At 41.9% G+C, this 19,123-nt stretch overlaps 2 protein-coding genes and 1 long non-coding RNA gene across 5 annotated transcripts; 2 read left to right on the top strand and 1 right to left on the bottom strand.

The window, feature by feature from the left end:
- Nucleotides 1-26: 26 nt before the first annotated feature.
- On the top strand, nt 27-14,936 carry slc13a4 (solute carrier family 13 member 4). Of its 3 annotated transcripts, none has more exons than XM_037459935.2 (15): nt 27-162; nt 5,185-5,313; nt 6,994-7,130; nt 7,233-7,408; nt 7,664-7,727; nt 8,361-8,448; nt 8,545-8,729; nt 10,000-10,119; nt 10,348-10,449; nt 10,611-10,712; nt 10,850-10,962; nt 11,671-11,798; nt 12,002-12,163; nt 12,706-12,843; nt 13,137-14,936. In XM_037459935.2, the coding sequence occupies exons 1-15, from the start codon at nt 40-42 to the stop codon at nt 13,272-13,274; spliced, it is 1,905 nt and encodes a 634-aa protein (XP_037315832.2). In that variant the 5' UTR covers nt 27-39; the 3' UTR covers nt 13,275-14,936. The 3 variants fall into 3 exon arrangements, with proteins under 3 accessions (XP_037315832.2, XP_037315833.2, XP_037315831.2); XM_037459936.2 differs by having other exon boundaries at nt 8,358-8,448; nt 11,689-11,798; XM_037459934.2 differs by having other exon boundaries at nt 8,358-8,448.
- Nucleotides 14,937-14,938: 2 nt separating this feature from the next.
- LOC119210189 (cytochrome c oxidase assembly factor 6 homolog) lies at nt 14,939-16,266 on the bottom strand. The gene is made up of 3 exons (XM_037459942.2): nt 16,044-16,266; nt 15,686-15,842; nt 14,939-15,488 (listed from the first exon to the last, which is right to left on the bottom strand). Exons 2-3 carry the CDS (start codon nt 15,827-15,829, stop codon nt 15,390-15,392), a joined length of 243 nt encoding a protein of 80 aa, XP_037315839.1. The 5' UTR covers nt 15,830-15,842; nt 16,044-16,266; the 3' UTR covers nt 14,939-15,389.
- Nucleotides 15,827-17,745, top strand: LOC119210190 (uncharacterized). The gene is made up of 3 exons (XR_005119639.2): nt 15,827-15,868; nt 16,919-17,064; nt 17,684-17,745. It is a non-coding gene; the product is annotated as an uncharacterized LOC119210190 (long non-coding RNA).
- Nucleotides 17,746-19,123: the final 1,378 nt, after the last annotated feature.

The following is a 19,123-nucleotide window of genomic DNA, read 5'->3' as shown; positions in this document are numbered from 1 at the left end:
TGAGTTGTGGCCGGTCCGATCCAGTACACCGGGTCATCCATGAGGCTAGAGGCCGCAGCCAGGATGGATGTGTTCAGGAAGCTGTGGACTGCGCGGAAGCTGATACTCGTGGTGTTCATCCCGCTGTCACTGCTTCCATTACCTCTCACCCACCCCACCAGCGTGAGTACAACAATATGGAATGTATTGATATTATAGAACATTATTACACATTTTATCAAATAAATAGCCTACCTAAAAGAAACAGCAGTAAAAAAAACACCACGCTGATATGTCTCTCCTGGCAGCGGATACTGGCTTCATCGTCTTGATGGGTACAAGTGGCGTGCGAGTGGGTGGGCGCGCGCGCGCGCGCGTGTGTGTGTATGTGTCTGAGTTACATACTAGACCGAGATTGAATCAAAAGGCACACTGTCCACTGTGTTGGATGAATGCTTGTCTCGAGCTTTCCCGATCATCAGCTGAGCCGTGTGTGGGCAGGGGAGATGTCGCGACATGTTGATGAGATGGAGATGATGCTAAAGGAGGAGAGAGAAGGAGCGAACCACTTGATGCTCACTCTCTCGATCGGGTTTGTTTTCTGTGACAACCTCTGAGAAGTTCTCTTTCGGCCTCGTAGCTCATGTTTGTCTTTTATGAAATCAGTGAGAATGCACAGCAGATATAACCTCGTGGCACAGAAACCAATTATTTGATCATTTATGCCTTTTGCGCTTTAATGTCAGACTTTTAATGTCAGACTTACAGACTTTTCAGTGGACCCAAAGGCCATGACAATTTATCATTTGTCTGTCTTTTTTACCTTAACGTATTTACAGATATCAACAAAACATCCAAGTGGGCCTTTCGGCCTGCTTTGCATTGAAAGTGAAAAAGAGTTTAAATTACATTAATGTCAAACATTAAATTGCATGGTAGTTTTGATGCTCTTCGAGAGTCAAGAGACAATGATTTATTTGCAATGTGACTGGTTGACTATAATCAGGCCTGCTCACCTAATGCCATTTTAATACAGTTACAGTTTCTATGCAAAAACAATTCTCAATCTTCAAAAATCTTTGAAAAGCTGGAGGAAAAATGTATTTTCCTGTTCCTTCCTATCTATACTTTCATACGAATAGTCTAAAACTTTCAACCAAATAATACATTCATCTTTTTTCTGGAGCTTTACAAAAAGAACATTTCCAGCTATCAGAAAATACAGATGCGACTTGATAAAATGCATAATATGCTTTTCAATGTGACTCACTTTAATGATCGTTTTGGCATCGTACTGGGGACATGTGCAAATCTTTGTCAAACACCAAAAATCCTTTTCATAACAATCATAAAATGAACGAGTCTGGTGATTAAGCTGCGCTTAATCAAAGCATGAAGTTGCACATAACATGCAAAATGGGATAAAACATTCCTGTACGTAATCATGCAGTCACATGCTTGTTACCACATCATTAACATGAACCTGCAGTCGTGGTTTTTCAAACCTTGCTGAATAAGGTGCTAATGAAGCCCTATCAAAAACAACAATTCCCCAAATTGTTACCGGTGTGTGTCTATGTATTATAAACGGGCTCTTTTAACGTGATTGACATTCAAAGCAACCTTTACCTGCTCACATGTCGTCCGTCATCCAATCAGCTGGCTGGCCCAGGAGCCTTGGTGTTATGTCACACCTGGTGGAGGTTTGGCATGAGGCAGTGGCACAGGATGAGGCCTAGATGGAACAAAAACTTCACTACAAAGAAAAAGAAACAATCTGAGCAATTAAGTTATGTAATCACCAACCACCACGCTGGATTTTGACCCCACGTGGCTTCCTTAAAACACCAGGGACCCCAGACTGTGTCAAGAATGTGACAGGGTTTAAAGAGAGCGTGTGTGTGTGTGTGTGTGTGTTTGGACTAACATTGCGTCCAGCTGCAGAAGGACAGAACATCTGTTGGATACAGTCAAGCCAGGTCACAGGGACTGCGAGAGAGACTTGATAAAAAATCAAAAGACAATGTTAGAGTAATTTGCATCCCCTAACCCTGTAGAAGTTATAGAAGAGAAGTGAGCACAGCACAATGTGTACTTGGATACAAAGAAAATCCTTAAGAGGCCAAATAACAATATGGTGAATCGTATAATTAAATGGTTGAAATTGGTGGTCTGGTCCACAGTCCAAGAGGGCCGAATTATTCATGCAGGCCCATCAGTGCAGAGTGGGCTTTTTCCAAAATGGCCTTAAAGAGACGTGTACTGTTGTGGAATAGTTCACTTTTATACACACACATGTGAAGGCCATCCTCAGTGACAGGTATGAAATGTTGCAGACCAAGTTGAGATAAAAACCAAGGTTAAGATGGGAGTAACTGAGTTCCTTTGTTCGAGCATTTGTGTAAAAGCATGTTTGACTGCCCTCCTTTACACAACTGCAGAAGGCAACTTCTGAATCTCCCTTCCTTTCTCACATTACTTCAATACGAACAATAAGCACTCTTTTAGCATAAGACTATGTTATAACATATTTTACCATTAAAGTACTAAAGCAGAGCGTTTCAGGTTTAGTTCAAGTATGTTATGGTTATAGTGGCACATGTTCTTGTATAAAACTGAAATGCAAGAATGAACCTGATAAGGGGCATGATGTGGCCCCTTTTAGTTCAAAGGGGTGCATTTGACCCTTTAGACATCTTATTATGCTGCTTTGAACTTATTTCCATGTTGCTATTTGTGAGCACACGTCATAGTAACTGATTGTTTTTTGTTGAGTACATGTGTTTGTGTTTAGCTAGCTTCATTTAACCAAAGAAGACAAGGTGGATTTTAAGAGTTTACTTTTCTCAATGGATGTGTTCCATTTATCTGTGATGTCGTTTTTATCTGAATATGGATATACTACCGACTGTTTGTGCATGTGTTAATCTTATCTGTCAGTTTTGTCCTCTGCTGATTGGTTCATTTAATAGAGGTTTTAGCTGTGACCCAATCTGCCGGTCAGGAGGTGTGTGTATGTTTTCTTCTCTTCCTCTAAATACCAATCCATGTAAACAGATAAAGAGGGTTGATGAGACAATGGGCTTCAATGGGCTTCTGTTATATTTAAGGCCTGTCAGCTGTAAAACTGTCAGAGTTTGAGCCAATTCATCTCATTGAAGTTTTTTGTTCATGAAGATACGCTGGTCAAATAAACCACAGGGTTGGTTGATTCTAAATATCTGCCGGCCTCAGATATTACAATTTCAAAGCTAAATTAGTGGCTCAAACTACTCCCTTAAGCAACACCATCACACCCAAACATGATCTTTTGTATATGTTCTTCCTCTTTTTTTAAAAATCCTTTCCTTTGAACCCTTTTCACATTAGTCTGACCTCAAAGCAAACAGATACCGTCTTCCATTATTGACTGAAGTTGCATCAGCAATGGATGTTTGAAGATCTGATTAAAACTGCAGCCCTTGTGTGGCCCACACCAATAGTCAATGATCAGTGACTGCTGAATCAGACCATTAGCATCTGGGTTTATTTAGTTGTCCATGGTAATCTTGTTATTTGTTAGTTCCTTTGTGTCCCCTCCCTTTTCCTCTTTCCACTTTGCTCAGAGTGACAGATTAACAGTTTAAAACCTACCTTTGCTTTAATCCTGTCATCAGGCCACCCTATTGTTTTTTAAATATGTAGTTGCTGATTAAATCGACACTACCAAATGTAGACTAAGCAGTTTGTTTTGGATCGGTTATTCTTTTTTATTTTTTTTTCTACATGCTCTCTTTGAATTTTGTGCGTGTTTAAGGAGGATTTGGATTTGTACATTTTCTTTGGCAAGGCCCTCTTTTGTTATGAACTATAACAACTTGTTCTTTTCTCTGCCTAATCCAACAGCTGTGCCTGGAAATACCTCTTTCCTCTTTCCAAATTAATCCACGGCGAATCATCCAAACAGGAGCACACATTGTTGTGTTTGAGTTACAACTTGTGCAATGAAAGCCAAGCCACGACGAGTAACAGCTGCTAGAAGCAATGTTGGTGATCCCAAATACTGCGTATAACAGGAGTTACCTTAACGTCCCCCATTGGGTTTTTTTAACCGTAGTTCTGATGCGTTGGGTTCGGATTATTGGCCGTTGCCATCTTGGTTTTGGGCCACTGCCATTTCGGCTTTTTACAACCAGAAGTGACATCAGAGGAAAGCCATCAGCTGAATGCTGGATAACAAAAAGGTGTCAAAAATGTAACAATTAACCTTTATGAACTGAAACTCCCTTGTGAAAAGATTAACATTGTAAGACGAAAACAGGGACAACTACTTGGTAGAGACCTGTCAATCACAGTAAACCCGGCCTTTTTCTTTCATCAACCAGAGGAGTCGCCCCTGCTGGGATTGGCTTAACTTTTCAGATCGGGAGGCTGCCGCCTTTGTAATCCCTTGATTTTCTATCAATACTTACTCAAAACTGATAACAAGTGATAACATCAGTCTTAGCTCTACCTTGTTTTCATTAGAATAATTAGGAAACACAGTACCCGTCAAAAGTTTGGACACCACTTATCAATCAAGTGTGTCCAAACTTTGCAAATTCATCATCATTTAATTAATAAAATCAAATAGAATTTGACACGTGGCAGAGATTTCTGTGCAGCCGGCCATGGTTTGAATGCCTTTGAGGTCTGAACAGGTCTGGTCAGCATGCTTCATCCTGAGGCCCTGATGCTAATCATCCCCCCTTTGGGTTTATTTATTTGAGATTAACTGACCTGTTGCTGGCAAAGGGTTGTACTGAATGTTTCCCTTACAAGTTCACACAGCAGAAGTGGAAGCTGTGTATGTCTTGACAAACGTGGTGAACAGATTAATCACTTTTTTCATTTTTTTGTCAAAATCTGTCCAGTGACATAATCTATAGTAGTCACTGTGCCTTTGTCTTTATGATTTGATTTACATTTAATCTGGTGTTGACTGCTTATCCTTTTTCTCTGTGGTTTGAGTGCCAATTTGGGGTGTGAAGTTGTCGTGATTAGGAAGAGATTAAATAAATATATTGTTAATCTTTAAAAAAAGCTGAATTAATGGAATGTCGATTATTTTAGCTGCCCACTCATTAACCATGTTCTAACCGTATCCTGGCTGTAGGCTTGCCAAACATTTCTAAATGGGCCTGCTGTTGACATTATTTGTTACCTGGTGTGTGTTCCCACTTACAGGAGGCATGCTGTGCGTACGTGCTGATGGTGACCGCAGTCTACTGGGTTTCTGAGGCTGTTCCCCTGGGGGCTGCTGCTCTGGTACCAGCCTTCCTCTATCCGCTATTTGGGGTTCTCAAGTCCAGCGAGGTGGGTCTCTATGTATTGTTTGTTTTTAAAGTTCAGCAAGACGTTTTTGGGACAACTAAAACTTCAATTTTGTTTTGTCATACATGACAAGGTAAATACAAATAAATTACCACAAAATTCCCACTTGATTCCCGTTAATTCCAGTGTATTGCAATTGAAAGTTTCCAGATTTCCAGAATTTTGCCACTCTAATTGCCGCCGATAATCTTATCTCCTAACAGTGACTACATTCACATTGATTACATTTTCAATTTTCAGCCGTTTATTATGTCCATTACAAAATTTACACAGAAAAAACAATTTTGTATCAATTTACATTGATTGTGCTTTTTCAGAAGTCTGTGTGATTCGAAATTGCCTTGTAAGCAAAGAATCCAGGTTGCCTGAACCCGAATAATGATAACAACCAATAGTGAGCGGGGTCATGGTCTGTAACAATGAACTCTGTTAACCTCAGTCTGGATTTGCCTCTGCTGAAATGTGTTGGTTTACATGGACTACTTACAGTTCCATTGTGGTTTTCTATTTATACGCGGCAGGGCAAAGTTAATTTGTATTTGATACCCATTCACTGCTTACTGGTTGTCACATCTCTGCTTTTCTATACATGATGTAAAACATACATCTTTTTTCTTGTTAACAAGGGATCTGTGTCACTCTCAAGGGGGTAAAGTGAGTGATGAGGTTAAAAATTATGTATCATTTAGAAACCTGCAATTTAGGAAACCAGCGATGCCGGGATATTATGTTACGTGTTAACGTGCTGGTCAGATAATCAGATTACAGAATATGTGGATGTAAATCTAAAATGTGTGATATGCCTTTATGTGCACCGAACCAAGTATGTTTCAAGGGATCATGTGTCTGTTACATTTTTTGGATGAGTTCCCAGTAGGGTTTTATTAGTACTTTGTTTATTATTGCATTTCACGTCTGTAGTGCTGAGGCGTCGTCGCTCAGCGGCAAAGGTTTTGACACTTGATTAATCTGCTATTCATCATCGTTCTACCACAGCGTACAGACATTCAGTGATGTATTTCAAAGACTTTATCAACTGCGTAAATTAGCAAGGTTTCTAAATGAGTATCTCTGACACAGATGAGACAAAGAACTATGAGTAACTATATGAGTATCTTTTTGATGTAATTAAATGCTGCGTCATTAATTATCTATCTGCTAACCCAAAACATCTATATCTTACAATAGTCCTTTTTGAGTATTTAAGTATGCTTGCAATTTCCTAATATTTTTTTCCAGTCTACAGCATGCAACAAGTTCATGCTTGAAACAGTAAATGTTTTTCAAACATAGACATATTATATAATATATAGTCTTTTAGAAAAGTTGCTCTTTTGAGCAATCACAATACTTATTATGATGAAGGGGGGGGGGGGGAATCAAAAGCAAGTCCTGAGCACGATGGAGCGTGTTAAAAAATATCCGCCAGGAGTAAATGCAGTGGGTTTTAGGTGAGAGGTGAGGGGACGCAGTCTTATACAACACTGAGGCCGAGCACCCTGGGGGCGGAAGTGGGGAAGATTAAAAAGAACAAGTTGGAAACTAAGTGTTGATCCACAAGTAGGAGGGGGGAAGTGCCTAAAGGAGGGAAAAGCAGAAAGACCCGTCTCCTTTGTCTTCCTGACTTGGAAAACCTTTTTTTATATATTTGTGTATGATTAGGTGGCAGCGGAGTACTGTAAAGACACCACTCTGCTGCTGATGGGAGTCATCTGCCTGGCCGCCTCCATAGAGAAGTGGAACTTGCACAAACGCATCGCTCTGCGCATGGTGATGATTGCAGGGGCCAAGCCTGGCATGTGAGCAGCACACACGCGCATCCAAACACTCGCTACACACACTCAGTCCTGTTGCAAAAACTACGAGTGAGGACTAACACTTTTTATCTCTCCTTTCTCCAGGTTGGTGCTGGGCTTCATGTGCTGCACAGTGTTTCTGTCCATGTGGCTCAGCAACACGTCCACCACAGCCATGGTGATGCCCATCGCAGAGGCGGTCCTGCAGCAGCTGATCTGCACCGGCCTGGCCGACGGCCCTGGCGATTCCGAAACAACTGAGGCCCCCGAGAGGGACAGCGGTACGTTGGGCAACGTCTCCCCAGGGGCAGGTCACTGAACTGTAAAAGCTTCTTTGAAAAAAAAAAAATCACTCCTTAAACGGGTGTTGAAAGAAATGTTTGACCCAGCACCTGCGCCAGAATGCATTCAGTCGGTCACAAATATGTGATGCATTAAGAAAATAGATGGATCCAACTGTATAGGAACAGTTCATATTGATTATTGTTCAGCATTGTTCCACAAACTGGCTTGTGATGAATGTTTTTTTTCTCCAGCTGTTTCAGACAAAGAAGAGAACTTTGACAAAAACAAGCTGGAGCTGCTCTATCGCAATGACAGGTGTGTGTGTGTGTGTGTGTGTGTGTGTGTGTGTGTGTGTGTGTGTGTGAGTGTGAGAGGGATGAATAGCCATTACTGCAATTTTCACTGCTTTCTACTCAATTGCAATTCCCAGTGATTCCCAGTTTGTAACACATTCCAATTTCCACTTTTAAAGTAGATTTCCCTTTTCAAAAATCTTTGTTCACTGCTTTACAGCAATAGGGTGCTGCAGGAATGAGTCCTAAAACTCGTCTTGAAGTCAATGCGTTTTTCATTGGGTATTCACAAGCCTGGGAGATTTAACCTCACGTCAAACACTGGTTTACTTTTTGTTTAGTGAAGTCATGTGACCCTGGTGTTTGTTTATCGCAGGACGTTAGCTTTTTACTTCGGCCAATGGCAATACTGCATTAAAGATTTTAACAATTGTGTTAATTTGAGAATATTATTAGGTTGAATTGAACCAATTGAACCATTTCCTATTTGTGGAGAGGAATTAGCGCAATGCTAACTTCTGGGTTCGGCCTACCAAAACCCTGCGTCCTGCAACACAGCACCACTCAATAGCCAGCATTACAGATAACGCCCAATCCTATCTGACATCTTTAGTCTTTGAAGTCTTCATGTTTTCTTCTCTGGTCCCTAAAGCAGCGACTGCACTAAACAGGAGCTCGCTACAGGCGAGGATGAAACGAATGGTTTAGGTGTCATCGGGCACGCCAACGGACACCTGCCGCAGGTGAGGAACACGCTCACTCATGCAGAAACACTCGCACACAAAAATTAGTGTCGGGAATCTTTCCTCATTCACGAAATCCCTCTCCCTCCCTCTCAGGTCGCAATTGAAATTCCGAATGTGAAGCGGGTGAAGACCAGGAGGGACTCGCAGTATCCTACCAAGAAGGATCACATGATCTGTAAATGCCTGTCGCTCAGCATCACCTACGCTGCGACCATCGGAGGCCTCATCACCATCACCGGCACATCCACCAACCTCATCTTCGCCGAGCAGTTTAACACGTGGGTTAAAAGCCTTCTGGGTGGACCGGCATCCACAATCCCCTAGAGGAAGGAACAGATATCATAAGCGGCTTTAGAAACGACACCATCTCAACGAGCTTATTTACAGCTGGATTGAATTCTTGGCTGTCGTGCCGGTCAGACCGAGACAGTTCAAGATAACCCGGAGTCTGGGGGCCTCGCGGGGTCTGAGATCAAACTAATCAGCCTCTACGGTCCAAACAGAGCCGATTTCCTCCAGCCGCAGCGCTAAGCTCGGCAGAATGGCCTCCTTCATGTCGCAGCTTGTTGGACAAAGGTCAGGTTTGGATTCGGTGTGTGTGGGAGAGCAGTAGTACAAGTAATCCTGGAAGGATGGTACAAGGAACACTAATCAATCCAAGCAACACATGAAAAATAAAGAAATACTCCCTAAATATTATTATTATATAAGTTGTGAATTTTAGTAAAAAAAGTAGTGAAGCAACGTTTGTTTGTACATTTAACCTGATGCATGACTTAACATCCTGAGGTAGAAAAAAACAAAACCTGAGGTTGAGGCAAGACGCCTGGTGAATGAGGTCAGTCCAGGTCCTTGTCTGCACCATCCCATGCTGGTATGACAGGGTCAATCAATCACATCCTTCCATGCTGCAAACATTACTCGCTGATAGTGGCTTTGATGGTGTGTGTGTGTGTGTGTGTGTGTGTGTGTGCCGAGCTTTCGAGGGGAACGTGCACACCATAGGTGGTGTTAAAAGCATAGACTTGATGAATGGCCATTTATTGTGAAGCACTGAACATCGACAGTAACCCAGCTGAAAATGTGCACAGAGGCTCAGGAGCAGTTCATCCACATTATAATGCTGTTACGCGTCACTCGCTCCTTTTGAGCTGGACAGTAAGCTCTGCTGCTGCACAGATAAGCAGACGGGGATGACAGCTGTCAGTCAAAGCAGAGACCAGAGGTCACGGCGGGCGGTTGATGGGGGACACATTTTTTTTTTGGCTCCCATTTTTTTTTAACCTCCCATTTTTATCTGTACATGCGGTGTCAGTGGTTACAAGGTTCAGCCTTTAAAGATACATGAATATGTCACACACTTCCATGTTAAAATCAGTGTGACTGTGTGTCAATGATTGGTCAACCTATTTGTGCCGCTGTTTCGGCATATGGCATATGCCATCAGGCCTCTTTCCTTTTCTATTAATTTCTAGCTATCAAATTATAAAACAAGTTTTAAGCGTTTGTGGTTGAATGAACTCTTTGTCCCTTTCTTTGTCATTTCAGTCGTTACCCCGACGCAAAGGTCATCAACTTCGGCACGTGGTTCATCTTCAGCTTCCCAATCGCAATCATAATGCTGGTTCTCACTTGGCTGTGGCTGCACTTTCTCTTCCTCGGCTGCAAGTAAGTTTGTGTGTTTGGTTGCGTGTACCCTACTTTACCGTGTGATTACGTCAGCGTTAAAGCAATGCATCTTATCATCATAGACTCACCAGAATCCCTCTCTCTGTGTCCGCCGTTGGCGTCTGTTGGCGTCCTGTTGCTGCAGGCTAAGATGAAACAGGAAACAAAGCAGATGTATCAAGGCACCATGTTATTCATCCTGTTGTTGTTGTTGTTGTGTTTGTTCAGCTTCAGGGAAACATGCTCGTGGAGTAAGAAACGCAAAACCAGGCGAGAGATGCTGTCGGAGAAGAGGATCCAGGAGGAGTACGCCAAACTAGGACCCATCAGGTAAGTCTCTCCTGTGAATGAACAACAACATGAACAGGTTTGGCATGACCTGTGTGTATTTGTGTCTTACTCACACACTCAGACATGATGTTGTGGCAACAACATGTTATTACTAGTGTAATTATTGCGGGTTTCTGCGTGTGTGTGTGTGTGACTCTCAGCTACCCAGAGGTTGTGACCGGTGTTTTCTTCATTCTGATGACACTGCTGTGGTTCACCAGAGAGCCTGGTTTCGTGCCCGGGTGGACATCTCTTTTTGAGAAGTAAGTACCCATAATGCACCATAGACAGAGACGCACAACATCGGCAGCTATATAACACTTACAGTCAAACGTTATAACGACGGGTTCTTCTGCATCTTTTATATCTGCGTTACATCGGTGGGTGTTTTCTCCCTCAGGAAAGGCTACAGGACCGATGCAACCGTCTCTGTCCTTTTGGGCTTCTTGCTCTTCCTCATCCCTGCCAGGCGACCCTTCTCCTCCTCTTCCTCCTCCAGCTACATGGACACAGGTCAGGACCACACATCCATGCACAGAAACTGAAAAAATTGGTGTTCAACAATTTGACTTTGTTATGTAACAGGACATTTGACTGCCTCAGAAGATAGTGGAAGCCCCTACCCTCCAAAGAAAACATCTTAAATCAAATACTAATTTTATGGAAAATAATATTGTACAATTGATCATTAATATGAACTGCTATAGTTTGCAACAATCAATATCAGATTAATTGTGAATTGGGTTCAATATGGTTTTCCTTTTAGAGAAATACTATAATCAGGACCAAATGACATAAAATATAATTTAATAGAATAATACTCCATTACTAAATCACTGACGGCCTGTGCATTTTCTACAAAAACATCACAAAAGCACTTGACTTACCAAATGCTGTTAACTATTTACAGACAAAGTTTATCATAAACTCTTTCCAAACACAAAGATCTGCTCGCTAGTTTTCTGTTTGACAGAATTCACGCTGGCCCACTGACCAATCACAGCGCACGTTAATACAGACGTACTGATGAGGCTACCACGGTGCTACATGTCAGATCTGGTTGGTTGAAGACTATTACAAAGAGTGTCCCTGTATACTTAAACTTGCAAAGTTTACCTAGAGGCCTAACATAAAGACACAGGGACTGACTGCCCTGGAGCTTTGCAACAGGTCACCCTGTTAGCACTCAGCAGTAGTGACCTATTTTCTGTGCTTTTCAAGCACCTGATGACAATTCAGAATCCGATCCGCTGGCTCCTATGATCACGTGGAAGGACTTCCAGAGGCTGATGCCGTGGGAGATCGTCATCCTGGTGGGAGGAGGCTATGCACTGGCTGCTGGTTGCAAGGTACTGTGCATGTGTTGGTGTGTTGTTGCATTGCAGCAGTGTTTTGGAGTTAGGACCCGTCCTCTCGTGAAATGTCAGCCTGCACAGCCTTGATTTAGATGATGGGCTTCAGGCCAAAGCAGCAGAGGTTCAGGGAGACGTGGTTGCAACCTTTTGAGGATTCTCACATGTGTTTGTGTGTGTGTGTGTGTGTGCGTGCATAGGTGTCTGGCTTGTCTATGTGGATCGGCAGACAGCTGGAGCCCATGAGTGGTCTTCCTCCGTGGGCCGTCACCCTGCTGGCCTGCCTGCTGGTGTCGGCGGTCACAGAGTTTGCCTCCAACCCGGCGACCCTCACCGTCTTCCTGCCCATCCTGTCAGCGCTGGTACGGCACGCGACCCCTCACACTCAGTGGCGCACAATACCTGGTCCTCCAGTACCGACCAATCAAGAACTTACACAATGAAGAGGCATTTTCTTCTTAGTCTAAAAAAAAAGGGAGTATAGCTTCTGGACTACAGGAATATTACGACACATGCAAGTTCAATTTTTACACTTTTGTTCCCAGGGATGAAGCAGACAAGGTTTAACTTCTTTAGTGTGCATAAAAGGTGCTGGAAGCTAAGCTAAGCAACTGCTGCCTTAAGCTTCATTTAGAACAGACCAACGTGAGATTGGTGTCAACCCTTTCAATGCCAAACTATTCCTTTTAAAGACACACATGACTCGTAATGTTCATTACAAAGGTCTGCTTTTGCTGCGTTGCAGAAAACTACTCTGTCCACGCAACATTTACTCAGCGGCGGCCATTTTGAGCAAAGTAGAACTTTTGCCTGCTGTTTCATCTGCTTTCGTCTTTCCTTCTGTCTCTTCCTTCTCCATTCTCCCCCCGTCCCCATTATTCTTCACGCACTTCCCTCCTTCCAGTCAGAGACCTTACGCATCAACCCTCTCCACACTTTGATCCCATCCACCATGTGCGTGTCATTCGGGGTCATGCTTCCAGTGGGGAACCCCCCCAACGCCATCGTCTTCAGTTACGGCCACGTGAAGATCAGCGACATGGTACGACACAAACACACACACACACACACACACACACACACACACACACACACACACTCAGTCACATGCTCTTTTGGCACCTGCAACTCCAAAAGGCTCGAAGGCACAGTGTGTCAAAGTTGTTAACATTATTAACCATAATTGGAGGGACGAAGATTTTTTTTCATTCTTAACTCTTGATGCTCTTCATGGTGAACTTTATTGTGAAATGTATTTCTGTATAGTTAAATGATTCCAACTCAACTTTTAACATGTTACCATGTGGTATTTCCCTTCCTCTCCTCCTTCTCCAGGTGAAAGCAGGCTTCGGGGTGAACCTGATCGGCGTGGCGGTGGTGATGTTGGCCATCACCACATGGGGGGTGCCCCTATTCAACCTGAATGAGTTCCCGGCGTGGGCGGTGGCCAGGAACGTCACCGGAGGCTTATAACCACCGCCGGATGGGGGATGAATCATTGGAGCGAGAGAGAGAGAGAGAGAGAGAGAGAGATTTTTTACAGGCCAGTGCTTGCTTGCAAGACAACAAGGAAACAAATGAAAGAGTAGTGTGTTGCTCGGATTCCAGTCCTATTTGGTTCAAATGGACCTGATGATGAAGAGAAGGGGTTAGAAGAAGAGGAGAGCGGAGAACCATTACCTGTTGCCTAATAATTCAAATCATATGGTTTTGGCCAGAAGGGGCCGTCACGAGAAATGCAGAACTGTGTGGAGCTCTGGATCCTTTTTCCTTTTGTCCAGGAAGTTTGATGGAGATCCCGTTTTCAACCAATCACTTTTTTTTTCTCTCTTGGTTGATAAGGAAATATTATTTGTTATTATATTATTTGATTTAACATAGATAAACACATCATGCCTTACTCAGTGGATCAGTATTTAGGTGCAATGTATTGCAACACAATTAGCTGGTGACAAGTTTGCTGAGAGAATATGAGGCTGCTACTATGTACCCACTATCTCATGATAGGATGTCGGTTTTTAAAAGAGGTTAACGCTTGTGTACTGTTTATGGATATTTTCAGAGGGGGCCTGTATAACTTTGAAAATCTAGGTGTCTTTATATGTGCCTGATGTCTTTACCAAAGTTTCTGGAGCTGATTCTGTGTCCCATCATACTGTTGATGCTAAACAAGCAAGTAGCAGTACCCACCGGTTCCTTTTTTTCTGTATTATTTCCTGCTCTTTTGGCATGACTGACTCTTGCGGGAATTAGACCTCAAACCCTGAAAGTGTCCCTGCCTTGATTTAATCAATTTAAATTGGGGACAGCAGTAGTGTCAATGCTTTTTACTGTGTTAGAATAGTAAGAGTGTAAACAATCAAACTATTGTGTGTTTTATGCCAACTGGATGTTTAAGCTTTCACTTCTTTGTCTATGGCCTTATTTTGGCATCATATTGAATGCATCTGAAATGTTCATTATTAGATTATGAAGTCTGAGTATTTTGCCAGCATGAGTTCACGAGGTTGTTATGCCACCATGATTAAAAACATTAACTTATCCAGAATAAATGGCCTATTATTATCACAAAGGCCTGTGTCTTAAGAGATATGGTGCTTTTGGCATGTTTGGTCAAAAGGGGAGGTTTCTCTCCCAGCACGTTCAGGCCAACAAGAAATGTTGATTTGAGAAGCTGTGAAAGTGCCTCCAAGCTCACAGAGGTTGCGAATGTAGCATAAAGCATAAAAGTGAGAGAGAAGGGTAGCATTGTTTGTTCAATCAATTGTCAAATCATTATTGTTGCCTGATGTTGAAAAGGTTTAAGCACAACGTTCACTGCCATGTGCAAATATGTCAACGTTTTTTTTAAATATATCCCTGCATTTTAAAATAATGTGGGTATAATAAAGGCCTACAAATTTAATTTGTAATTTATTCAGTTCTGCTGAAGGTTTGACACATATTGATGGTGTTGCATCAGTAACTTTGACCCAGGGGCCTCACATTTTTTGTAAATACACACAAATTTGTAATATAAAGCCTGTTTCCAAAATGGGCTGTAATATTTCTAAATGTTGTGTTTTTAGGTCTTTTCAAACAGATAATAGAGAAACATTAAAAACACGCACAACAATAAAACAACTTAAAACCTGATGGTATGGATCTTATTTATTTACAAGCAACACACGTCAGACTATTGCCTGATGTGGTATACTAGTATTAATAGTGGATTATCAGACATCTGTAAAGATCAGCCTTTATCGGTAAATCCCACTTGTAAAACTTAATCGAACAAGAGGTAGAACACCACTCTATATATAAGTGCCACACTGATTATTATTATTCCCACACCAGCATCAATAAATGACATGTCATTTAAAGGGTAAATCCAACTGACCTGATAAATGTAACCGTGGATCTTTTCTGTCAATTCTCCCTTTAGTTTTCTTTGTTTTAAACATCTGGGTTCAGCATTTATCTCTACAAACAAATAACGAGTTCAGGTATTCTGTCCATGAAAAAGTTAGGAGACTCCTCTCTGATTCCTGTGCCTCGACCGCTCGGCCAAATGTGAGGCTGATAGTCCGTCAGCCTGCGGTCCAGGTGTTAGGAAGGTTGCCGTGGTCCTTCGGCAGGTTTGAATCCTTCTGACTGCATCTTGTCTTTGTATTTTAGGAAGTCTCTCCTCTTGGCGAAATACTTCACCTGTCAGGAAGACAGAAAGGTGTGAGAAATGATGATGCAGTATTCAATTCAGGCTGCATACAGCTCCCACCAGGGCCTCTCGCAATTAAATCTCATTTTAAATAATTACTTTTCAAACTTGTTAATATTGTTGTGTTGTGTAATACAGTGCTTGTTACGCTGATGACAAATGGTTAACACACGAGGGGGTAGTTTACCCACTGAGCGGGGCAATCTGCCTCAAACTCGCTCTGGAACTTCTGGCAGGAGGCAACTTTGTCACCATTGTCATCCAGACATTTCCACAGACGGTCCCTGGCGGCCCAGCACGCCTTCCTTTCCGCAGAGTTTGGAGCCGCCATCGCTACTCTGACGCTGAGGTAAACAGATTACAGTTACAGGTGAATACCGTCACGCAGCTTCACGCTACGAGTTGGTAACGACACATCATACGACGTTAACGCCACTTTGTTTCTGTATCCTGTCAGCTTCAAACGACCACGCATCTCAACTGAATTTACTTGACACCACTGTGTTTTACGTTAGGTGAATCATTTAGGCTCATCTGTCACTCACCGAATTAACCGCCGACAACGTCCACAATTATTTCTTTCTCCCAACTACTGCTCCCCTACTGCTGTTTGCTTCTGTTACTCCATAAACTACCAAACATCTGAGAAATACTGTGACTTTAGTTTCCCGTTCTGTAAGCAGAGTATGTTGAAGGACGAGAGCGGCAGTGCTTCCTTGTCGCTTCGCGATGACGTCAGGGCGCGATTGAAGACCTGCACCAGGTGGTGGCGCAGTTCGCTTAGAAATTCACATATAAAAACTCAGTCTTAAGGTTGCTTGTGAATATACCACAATGCGATTTTGAGCTGAAAACAATAAGTTGCACAGCTGTGAGTAGAACTGAAACAGTCCATTATTAGGTCCAAATGAATCAGTCAGAACTAATGAGGGTGCGGTTAACTTTATTGTCTTAAGGAAGTATTTGAAAAACGGGATCCCTGTCCTCAACTACCCTAGTGGTTCGTTTCGTGAACCCATATTCGCTTGATTTTTCATGCCAGCATTAAATTAAGTCATGTAACCAACATTACCACACATTTACACCATCACATTTGACATTTGGAATGGCACTGTTGTTGTGAATGAGTTCATAGTAAAAAAATTGTTTTTTCACTCTTTAAATTAGTGATCAAGAACTGTCAATATCGCTAACTAGAGGCTGAACATTTGCTTTGTGTTTGTGTGGGTACATTCATGCTCTAGTTGAATGATCAGGAAAGATTTTTTAGATGTTTGTTTCATCCCTGTGAGCCTCCTTTCCTCCACAGCAAGTTTTTAGCTAAGATAATTTACAATAAGGTTTGTTGGTTTGATTGTGGATCGTCAGAGAAAATGTCTGTTGTTGATCAGCTCCCTCTCTCTTTTTTTCACTTTCTCAGCCACAGCGATGGAGAATGGCCCCACTGGTTGCCATGGCTCCCTGCAGCAATGCATCTCAATTCTTGTGCTTGAGCGGACTGAAGTGAATTTAAAAAAACGGATTACTTTGATGCAGGGTTGAGGAGCTCGCCCTCTTCCTAGGAAAGTAAGTGTTTTGTTGCCTTGTGCGAGTGTGTGTGACTTGAGTGTGTCCCTCTAGCTACTTTAAGAGAAAGAACTTTATTCGCTATTCATACCACACACTATTTACTGATCTCACTTCAAATTGGCTTCCCCTGTTTTAATGAGGGTATTTGTTGTTGTGTGCTCCAGTATGGAGATTTAAAACCAAAAGTTCCTGTCCAAGATCATGTTTTGTAAATGTGTCCCTTTTCAAGTGTGTAAATATACACAATTCCTGCAAAAGTGGCAATACTGCAATGCTGGGACAGACTTGCATAGGCTTTTCTTCCAATGAGGAGGGGAGGCCACTGGTTCACTAGAACTATGCAAATACAGAAGAAAAACAGAAGAAATACACAGATCTAAAGACAAAGAAGATACAAAAATAAACAATTTGTTGATTGTAACCTCACATAATATAGGTGGACCTCACCTGTAAATGTTACTTTATTCAAACATCAATGTAGGGTACTCTATGAAACATTTTGTTTCACTTCACTGTACAGATTATACACTAATTTACATTCAAGAGCGCCTTGTATTCACCCAGAGTTAAACTGCTTCCTGTTTACGCCCAGTTACTCAATCTGTATTTCATCAAGAGAGAATCCAAAGGAAAAGATGCACTTTGCCCTCCCAACACCTCCGGAACAGTTGAATCAGCAGGCGATGCTTAGATGGATGCAGTACCACACTGATGCAGGTACATCTACTGAACGGGTTATGACAGGTATGAAATGTACAAAAGGCAAATATACGCCTGATAAAATGACTCAACCTGTATAGCAGGCTCTCCTCACAAAAATGGCTCTGACAGTTTAATGGTTTTAAACCCACCGTGAAAGCTGTTGAAGTTATAGTCCTTTTCAGTCTTGAACTCTTATTTTCCAGCGAGGTAGCTGATCCACGGTTCCATTGTGAGAATATAATGAGCACTGGAGCAGCTCCTCTTCCTCCTTCTATAGTACTGTTAAAAGCAGCTGAGAGGTGGCATTGAAGTATGTGTGGAGAGGACTAGAAACGTGAAGAGGGCAAATAAATTGCAGCAATTTGATGTATTATCCATTCAAAAAAATCTTGATAGAAAAACGATTCAATCAATGTCAATCTTTTTTTTAATGAACGTCTCCAGCACGAGCACCTGTCCCATGGCAGAACACGAGCTGTCACAGCCTGGAACTAGAGCTCACCTCCGTACCTGCCGGGTCGCTGAAGTAATGAAACCAATACCAAAGGTTCATTTGGCCTCTACATTATTTATTTATAAAAGAGCCTGAACATGGTAGGAAAAAGCCAAATATGGACTGTGAGTGTGCTCTGAGTATGTTTAACTCTGCATTACGGGCTGTGATTTAACTGGAGGCCTTTCTGTCCTTTAAGGTTGCTGAAGGGTTTTTGTCTCCAGTTGCTTTCTGCTCATCGTTCCTCTCTCTACTGGTAACTGGTGTGAATGCACAAACCAAAACCTTGTGAGAGTGTGGCAGAGTTGAGCTTAGTTCAATCACGTTCACCTTTGTTTGGCTCAAGATCTACTATTTTGTTTTTTGTATGGTTGGCAGCCATATTCCAAAACATTCTACAATTTCTCAGACTTCCTAACTCTTAAGTAAATAGTAGTCAACGTTTTTTTGTGTTGTGTAGTAAATGGGCAAAAATGTGCAAAAACACTGTTTTTTCCACGTAAATGTACATCACCTTTTCCTTCTTATTTATTTTCCTTTTGTAAAGATTCTAATCCTTTGGAATAAGCTTCATTAGATGATGATGTAAATGAGAAGCAGAACTGGATCCACACAACCAGAATCCTTACATTTACTAAGACACAGTTTGGCTGCTTCATCAAGCATAAATGTATTGTCAATATGTGTAAGATGCCATATTACTTCACAATTAAAATGACAATTAAATGCATTTAGAAAATAAAAGCTAAAATGTGTATTAATGTTAGGATTTAAATTAATAAAATAATAATAATACATTTGGTACACCTGTGGATAATGTAAAATATCTTTCCTCACATTTCCCCACAGTTGTGGGATGAG

This window comes from Pungitius pungitius, chromosome 2 (genome assembly GCF_949316345.1).
Source record: "Pungitius pungitius chromosome 2, fPunPun2.1, whole genome shotgun sequence".
NCBI classification, from domain to species: domain Eukaryota; kingdom Metazoa; phylum Chordata; class Actinopteri; order Perciformes; family Gasterosteidae; genus Pungitius; species Pungitius pungitius.
The sequence above is the reverse complement of the archived record's forward strand: the minus strand, read 5'-3'. Positions and strand labels throughout refer to the sequence as shown.

Coding starts and splice junctions, on each gene's coding strand:
- LOC119210189 (XM_037459942.2), bottom strand. CDS start 15,829: ATGGCGGCTCCAAACTCTGCGGAAAGGAAGGCGTGCTGGGCCGCCAGG. Junction 15,489..15,685: donor CAGATTGCCCCGCTCAGTGG/GTAAACTACCCC, acceptor TCTTCCTGACAG/GTGAAGTATTTCGCCAAGAG.
- slc13a4 (XM_037459934.2), top strand. CDS start 40: ATGAGGCTAGAGGCCGCAGCCAGGATGGATGTGTTCAGGAAGCTGTGG. Junction 5,314..6,993: donor GGGTTCTCAAGTCCAGCGAG/GTGGGTCTCTAT, acceptor GTGTATGATTAG/GTGGCAGCGGAGTACTGTAA. Junction 10,450..10,610: donor GCCAAACTAGGACCCATCAG/GTAAGTCTCTCC, acceptor TGTGACTCTCAG/CTACCCAGAGGTTGTGACCG.